The 8,466-nt window shown below is 34.3% G+C and overlaps 1 protein-coding gene across 3 annotated transcripts; it reads right to left on the bottom strand.

Moving 5' to 3' along the window:
* Nucleotides 1-3,837: 3,837 nt before the first annotated feature.
* On the bottom strand, nt 3,838-5,510 carry LOC118053734 (dof zinc finger protein DOF2.2). Of its 3 annotated transcripts, none has more exons than XM_035065080.2 (2): nt 5,228-5,510; nt 3,838-5,064 (listed from the first exon to the last, which is right to left on the bottom strand). In XM_035065080.2, the coding sequence occupies exons 1-2, from the start codon at nt 5,276-5,278 to the stop codon at nt 4,105-4,107; spliced, it is 1,011 nt and encodes a 336-aa protein (XP_034920971.1). In that variant the 5' UTR covers nt 5,279-5,510; the 3' UTR covers nt 3,838-4,104. The 3 variants fall into 3 exon arrangements, with proteins under 3 accessions (XP_034920971.1, XP_034920969.1, XP_034920968.1); XM_035065078.2 differs by having other exon boundaries at nt 3,838-5,034; nt 5,228-5,509; XM_035065077.2 differs by having other exon boundaries at nt 3,838-5,037; nt 5,228-5,508.
* Between the last annotated feature and the right edge of the window lie 2,956 nt (nt 5,511-8,466).

Here is an 8,466-nt window from a genome sequence, read left to right as displayed (position 1 = left end):
AGGACTACATCAGTGAAGCGTGTACTCCATCGATCTCTCTTCTCTTATGCTTGTGCTGGTAGCCGTTAAAAAAAAGGTTCATTTCTGCATAGTACTGTTACAAATATCAAGGATTCCATGCGCTTTAAACCATCAATATTTATCAATTATGAACCAATATAATTAACACCTAGCGTGAGAGAATTTCAAAAGAAAGAAAAGGTTGTGAGGGCTTAGCTAGCACATTTCAAACTGTGATTACCGTTAGGTTATAAGTATCATAAGTAAAAAAGAAGAAAAGGAAAAAAAAACAAGAAGAAAACTCAAATTTATAAGCCCAAAGGTGCCTCGAATCCCAGGAAAAGAGAAAGATTGCCAAAGAAACATCTAGAGAGAGAAAATTAAGTCAAAGGACACTACATTATCAAGAAAAAAAAGAGAGTCAAAGGAATAGTTACATGAATTTATTGGTGGTTTAGCATGCGGCTGGCCCATCCACCTGGAGTTTGCCGTCAAAGAATTTCCCACATAGTAAACAAAAACACATAAGTCAGAAATCATGTAATTTCTTTATATATTTTATGTTCATTAGCTCAATATTTCTTAAGCAATATAATAGATCAAATTTATCTAATAATTTCAGATAAGTTATAACAAATTTTATAAGAATAAGTTACATAAGATTATAATTGTTATTACTGTATTTATCGTGTAAGAGTTGTTAAATTTCGTTTTGATTTGTATGGCAATCATTGGAATCGGACAGGACCAGCCAACCGGTGAATCGAATCCTAGACTGGTCCAGGTTAGTGATCAGTATTGTTTATGCATTCGACCTGGTTACACCAGTAAGAACCAGACTAACCTATATCGGTCCTATCGGAATTGGTTCAACCTGCCCCTAAAACAAGAAGAAAAAAGAAGTGGTCCTTCCCGAGAGTTGATATCACTGTCGCCTGCAACCACTGAACTGCAGGATAACTTTAGACAAAGTGTTCTAACAAAATACACACACACACACACACACACACACACACTAGTTGTGACCTGTCGGGCCAACTGATAACTTGCGAGTGATCAGACTACTAAACTAAACCAGTAACCAGAGAGTTTCGAGATTCTGCTGTAATAACACTGGTTTGTAATGTGTAGTGTTATCATTGAGTTCAGAACCTTGATAGTTGAAGAGAGAAAAGTAAGGGGATAAGACGTGGAGGAAAAACTAACATCTAGAGAGATAGCATTTCACGTCAATCTATGTGGTCATAAACAACAACTCAACATTAAGCGTGGATCTCCGAGCCCCCCCCTCCATCTGCTCTCCTTTCTTATATTCTTAACATTCAACACCTTACCATCACATCAACAACAGCAACCACTCCTCTTTTTCTCTTATTTGCTTTATCGACTTTTGTATCTGCTGGAGCATTTGTATCCTCCTAGTTTTGGTATCAAAATCTAACTGTTTTAACTTTCTTACGTTCCATGTCCAGCTGACCTTATAATGAAGAGAGAGAGAGCTAGGGTTGTGCGCGCTTTGTGGCTTGTGTCTATATACGCAGCTGGTTTGGTTGCTTTGCTTTATTCGTTCTTGCAAGGCGGCAATAGTCTTGGTCCTTGCAAAAGCTAGAAAACAATCCTTGATTCCGCTCTTTTTATATGAGACCACATCGGCAGAAACCCAGTTGGATTATAATACTTTACACTATATAGTATGCAATCATCAGTATGGAGGATTTGTGCAGTTACAATGATAACTTTCTTTTTATATAGTAATCGGTTTGGTTCGGAGAGAGAGGGGGGAGGGGAGAGGGGTCCGCAGACCCATCTAAACAAAAGGTTCAAAAGTGTTACTACTTCTTTTGACCGAGTAGGTTTGAACTTTCATTATTGTTCTGACGAAATTCTAGGACACTTCTCTTCTCACAGATGGATTTTGTTGAAAATGGAATTGCATGGTTTTGAGTGGGATTCTTGGCGTTTTCTTAGATTGTGTGTTGTTGTTTTTCACTTCATCCCAACAAAAAAGAAGTCACAGATAAGCAGGACGTATGTCCTTTCCACATAATTTTGAAATTATTAAACTGTTATGCGATGATAACTCTCTCTCTCTCTCTCTCTATGCACACCATATCTTAGATGGCATGGAGTATTAATGTAGTAAAAAACAGTTTTTTAGGGAAGTGAAGACCAAAAAGAAGTACGAACCTCTTAGATACAATTAATGTAACGAATAGTTTTTTAGGGAAGTGAAGACTGAAAAGGACGAACTCCGCAGATATGTCACCTAAAAATATGAGACAACAAGGATCTTTCTTGGAAATCAAGTTTTAATACATATATAACGAGCTAGGAATATAGAAAGCATGCGAAATGGCGAGTTTCGGTCACGAAGCAGTAAAGATTTCTACAGAGCATTGAATGGTTCATTTGATTAAGAACAATATAACGAATTAAACCTCTTGGAAATAATATTTTAAGCTTTCATAAACGAGAAACATGTCATCTCTAAACTCATTTATAAGAATATGGAAAGCATGCGAAATGGGGAGTGTCTGTCATGAAGCTATGGTGTGTTCATACACATCATTATTTTTTTCCAAACTCTTTCTTAAAAGCTTGTATAAAAAAAGTTATAATTTATAGTTTAAATTTATTTTTCAAATCGTAACCACAAAACTTATCATAATATCAATTTCTAGAGAGATTAATAGGTCATTTGATTAAGGACAACATGGGGAATTAAACCTTTTGGAGATAATATTTGAAGCTTTCACAGACGAGAAACATGTCATATATATATAAACTCGTTTATAAGATCTTATACACTCATTTAAATTTTGGTTTGATGTAATTTTTTTGACATATCCAGTACCAAAACCTTGATGGCCAAACATTAAGGAGTTCAAATCTGATCATTCATATTTTTCTAATTAAATTAAAGTGCCAGCTCATTGTAATACTATGAAGACTCCTTCCTTAGAATTTCTATAGACTCTTGTGTTCCTTGGTAGCTCATTTAAACATCTACTTTCGGTTGGACTTGGGGAGTTTTTTGTACTCGTGGATAGTTTCTTGATCATCTGAAGATGCCTTCTTCTTGATATAAGCTTGATTAATTATGCTGTGTTGAATATGCAGCTACTTTCATATTTACAAGTGTGGTCTTCAAATTTGCCACCCTCTTTGTGTCTAATGTAACTTGACTTCCTTTTAATGTTCAATAAAACCCCCCCGAACACATTCATCAAAGAAGAAGAAGAAGAAAAAGAAGAGGAGGAGGAGGAAAAGAAGAAGAATTTTAGCACAAGGTACGTAATGGTTGATCTACCATTCTTGACTTGAGATGGTTTCTCTAATATAGAAAGACCTGCACTGAGAAACTACTCACAATTATACAGACATATATACTGAGATGGATCCGGAAACTCTACAGTAACTTCAATGCCCTCACTGTACTTGTTGAACTAGCTAGCTGTTGTTCCACCATTGCCTAACTAGTTTCGGAGATGTCACACTCGCAACGTAGTGACAGATGATCATTTATACAATATATAGCTAGCTTTCTCAATGAGTTCGATCAAGATAAAGAAGATCAGTTAAACCAAAGAAGACGAAAACAAATTCAAGTTTGAATATTCATTTAACTATGTAAGGTAGAACTGTTAAAGGGAACATGCAGCATTAATAACCATTAATCGACAACTCATCATCAGTTGTCGACCAAGTTTTCTTTTATTTTCTTAATTAATTTGAAGATTAACCCTAATATTAGGCAATGTTACATAAATCATTCAATTTTCACTTCAACGAACCAGCGAATAGCGATGATGCTAATCAGTGCATGAAAGAACAATATATGCAAAATAAGTCAATTGTGATAATAACTTGTAAACAATCCATACATGCAATACAGACCAAAACCATTATCCAAACACACGAAAAAAAATAAAACTTCAAACAAAGCGTTCCAATATTTCCCGGTTCTCAATCGGGTTGGAACTTGCAAGTCATGGTAGTACTTCATACTAGAAGATGCATGCAACTTTGTGTCAATTACTAACTAATTATGCTTAAGTAATAAGCTTCATGGTGCTGATAATCAAGAGATCAATATGATCTCTATCATAAGAAATGGCTGGTGGAAGAAGAGTTGAGACCGGATAAATCTGTCCAGGTATTTCCACCCCAGTAGTACTGATTATTATTTTCTGGGATACCCAGATATGGCTTCGATAAATTTAACCCTTGGTTTCCTTCTGACTTCACTGGAGCTAACTGAGAAACCCTAGAGCTCGAAGCCATAGATCGAAGCTGGCTGCTTTCCCCAGGAATGCCAGCCGGTGCTTGATCAGCGCCTTCACTTTGAAACGGATATAAACCTGCGGGTGGAGGCTCAAAGAAAGGAAATTGTTGCACTCCTCCAGCTGAAAAAAGGGAACTGCTACTCATTCCTGAACCGCTTCCCATTTGAAATTCCATGCCAGCCTGTCCACTAGCACCACTTGTTGATCCCATTTGTCCCTGAATTCCACCAAAGTTTAATCCGATGTTTCCCACACCAAATTGAGTCAGATTATGTAGAGAGGTCACGAAGGGAAACTGAGTTTGTTGCTGAGGAAAATGACCAATAATCTGCGATGGAAGTGCACTTGAGGAAGTACTGGAAGTTGAACCCATTTGCCTTTCACTGGAAACTGGGGACTTGGAGCTACTTTGGCTTTTGGTTTTCTTGTTTCTACGGCATCCACCTCCCACAGGAACACTTCTAAGGGCACCACCTCTAGTCCAGTATCGCCGACAGGTTTTGCAAAAGTGGCGGGGCTGAGAGAGGCTATAGTTATTGAAGTAACAAAATTTGGTGTTTGTAGATTCACACCTTGGGCACTTTAGAGCTGCCTCTGGCTGAGGTATCTTGGCCAACCGAGCTCGATCAGACATCGAACCAGGTCTAATTGAGCCAGCAGTGCCACTACCACCAACATGAGGTGGCGGAGGAAGAGGCGGAAGCTGTGGACTTTCATCGCATGCTCCAAGTTGCTGGCTTGGTTGCTGCTGCTGCAAGATTAAAAATTTTAGAGGTTGCTAACAATATTAAAGAAAAAAAAAACTACATCTGGTATATTCAATAAAAGATCACAAAGGGATAGGAATAATTTTCTTTTTGATATGGTTCCTTTTCTTTTGGGGTATGGGTGGGGGGGTTAAAGAAGCTAGCTATGTGGATGGAAATTGAAGAAAACATTACCTGCTGCCAGCTGGGAGGATCTAAATAGACTGGAACTGAAGAGAACACCATGGTTTTTGATCTTCTTCTTTAATAAAGTTTGATGGGTCTTTAAGAAAGAAAATGAGGTGAAGAATCACACACTAAGAGAATACCAGAACATAGAAAGGAAAAGAGAAGACAAATAAAGGCAAGGTTTGAAGGAAAGATAGAGGAGGCTTTTGCTTATCATTTTTTTTTTTCTACTTTATTCTCTCATTCCATCTCTTTTTGTTTTTTGTTTTTTTTTTTTATATACTTTTAGGGTTTGAGCTAATGGAGGAAGTTTCTTCGACTATAAGCTTTCTTTAAATTTGTGATGCTGTGCACTGTCTCTGTGATTATAGTGCTCAAAAAGAGGGTTGTGACTCGTGCATGGAAGAGAGAGAGAGAGAGAGAGAGAGAGAGAGAGAGATGAACACAACAAAGCAAATTATCAGTGTGTGGTGGGATCAGTGCCCCCACCACGTAATTAAAATTTCTAGTCCTGGAGCTGCACATTCACTATGATCCTGCCATGGGTTTTAAGAGAGGATAAACACTGCTTTTTCCACATGATCTACTGTGATTATTTTTGTATTTCAAACTAATTTTTAAATTTATTTGAAAAAAAAACTATAAAAATATTATCTAAATACATGCTAATAAAAAACCTCCATGCAAAAGCTTGTGTTGTCGCTTGTTCATCAACCTATTTATTTCAAAATAAGTGAGTGATGATGTTTTTATCAAGTTTATTCATTTTAAAGCTTATGACTATTGCTGTATTTGGATCATGATCTCTTGTTAAAAATGGTCCATCATGTTTCTTAACATTAAATTTAAATTAGGCAAGAGAGAAAAATAATTAGAAATTAAAATGTTACCATTTTAACATAATCATTTTAAATTTTAAAAATATGACTGAACATAACAATAGGAAGAAACATTATAATCCCAATAATATTATTGTTATAGGGTTAACCAATAATTACACATAAAATGGATCCAGGATGGAAATATAGACATATTAATGCTTTACCTAGCTACATGTTAATTGACAATCGACAACATACAAAGTTTATAGTTATAAAGGTTAGCTTGGATCGGTAATATTACTTGGGATATTTGGTTATTAAGTATTTTTTACGAGAAAGTTATAAGTTTGTTTGATTATTTTTTTACTATTTTTTGTTAGGTTAGTATTTAATTATATGGTCTGAATTGAAGCTTCACTTACATAGAAAATGACCTCTAAGATCTGTTGTTGATATCAAATTGTGGTGTAATAAAAAAATCTTAGGTAGTCATTTTCAATTTTGTTTTTTCTTTTCTGGTCTCTTTGTTTCTATTGTAATAGACCAGCACTGATTTTCTTTTCTTTTATTTGTATTCTCTTCTTTAGTTTAATTAAGTCTGTTTTTTTTTTTCCCTGTTTGTTCCATCTTTGAATATTTCGGCTACTAGCTTTATGACCTTTTCAATATTCTTTCCATGATTATAAAAAATAGTGATTATTAGTCTAATGTGCACAACTTGCACTAACAGGACAAGATTCCTTAATCAAGAAGAAAATTATGCATGATGATCATGATATGTTTCCATCCCTATTGGCCCAATATATATTTAAACAGTTTATTTCCCTAACATCCCCACACGTACATCTATCATAATTCCACAACATCTTAATCTGGGAAAAGGGAGAAAGTGTATGAGAGTAAGTAAAATACAAATTGAAGTAGAATTCATATAATATATCGTTAGACGATAGAAGTTAAAGATAGCCAGGAGATTTCTTTGAAGCTAAAAAGTTGATAAAGATGGGATATGTTTAGGTCACCTTAAATTTTAGCAAGGTATTAATTACAGAAGTTAGAATACGCTGCGTTTCAGCAGACTCAACAGCAACATTATTGATCTAGTTTCCCCCCCTTCTTTATCCCTCTAAAATCACTACAAAACTCTCTCTGGTTTTCTTTCAGTGACGAAATTAATCTTACTTCATATATATTGGCAGTCTGGCAGAGAAGGAGGTAGGGATTTCAAGGGAGATAGGGTGATGGGGTAAGTGAATTGGAGATCCGGTGACGGAAGTGTTTCTGTTAGCATATATATTAATATCATGAACGAAATTATCAATATGTATCTTATTAGAAAAAAAAGAAAAAGAAAAAACAAACACGATAGAATCTCTACCTTCAATATCATGGAAATAACTCAAGTACTCTAACTATGTATTATGCATGCCACTTAAATTGAGTGACATGTACTAATTGACTATCACATTATAAAATTGATATGATTTATTATATATATATGGAGTATAGAGTAGTGTGTAGTTCTAAAATATGATAGCTATTTCCCTAAAACCATCAATTTCCTTAGAAAAAGAATAAAAAAGAAAATTTCAGTTGATATTAAAGTTATTAATAGTGGAAAAGCTTTTGTCAAGCGTTTCTGCTGGTGAAAAGCTTTTCTAAATCATGTTTAATTTCAATTATGTATGTATATTCTAATAATTTTAAGAACAAAAGAAATTCCCTATCCATCTGGTTTATGTATACCTAATCGATTTTTCATTTGAAATTCAAATCTTGCATTATGTTTACTATTGGCGGCGATCATCATGGACATTGGTGCTCGATACATTCTTTTGAAAACTTCGATGTTGAAAATATGTTTGCAGTTAGCATAGTTGCTTTTGAAGTTCTTCATTGTTTTTATGTGATGGTATATTTTGAATCTCGAATATTGTTATAGTACTTGTTTGTTTTTATATTTGAAAAGTATTTTTATAAAATTTTGATTTTATAAAAATTAATTTTTAAGATTTTTAAAATTTTTTTAATATGTTAATGTTAAAATAATTTTTTTTAAATAAAAAAATATTTTTTTTAAATCACTTTCAAAATACAAAATTAACTCTAAAGTTGCATATGCTGTTGGCGATAGATGTGGATCAGTCTAGTTTTATTTGTTTTAGATTATGGTAAATATGAAATAGAGGCATTGGAAATGGTCTTAGTCCATCCAATCATGACGTTTGAGAAAGGGTTTTCTTTAGCTTATATTAGCTAGAATTCACTGCATAAAAATCAGAAAATATACTTATAAATATTCTGTCAGCGTATATAGTAAAGATTTTGACTATACTTAGAAAATATACTTAGAAATATTCTGTCATCAAGATGATATATTAATAGCATCGTTCATGGAAACCAAAATTTCAGTAACCAATCATG

Source organism: Populus alba, chromosome 9, assembly GCF_005239225.2.
Source record: "Populus alba chromosome 9, ASM523922v2, whole genome shotgun sequence".
NCBI lineage: Eukaryota > Viridiplantae > Streptophyta > Magnoliopsida > Malpighiales > Salicaceae > Populus > Populus alba.
This window is presented reverse-complemented; position numbering and strand designations above follow the sequence as displayed.

Coding starts and splice junctions, on each gene's coding strand:
- LOC118053734 (XM_035065080.2), bottom strand. CDS start 5,278: ATGGTGTTCTCTTCAGTTCCAGTCTATTTAGATCCTCCCAGCTGGCAG. Junction 5,065..5,227: donor ATCCTCCCAGCTGGCAGCAG/GTAATGTTTTCT, acceptor TAATATTGTTAG/CAACCTCTAAAATTTTTAAT.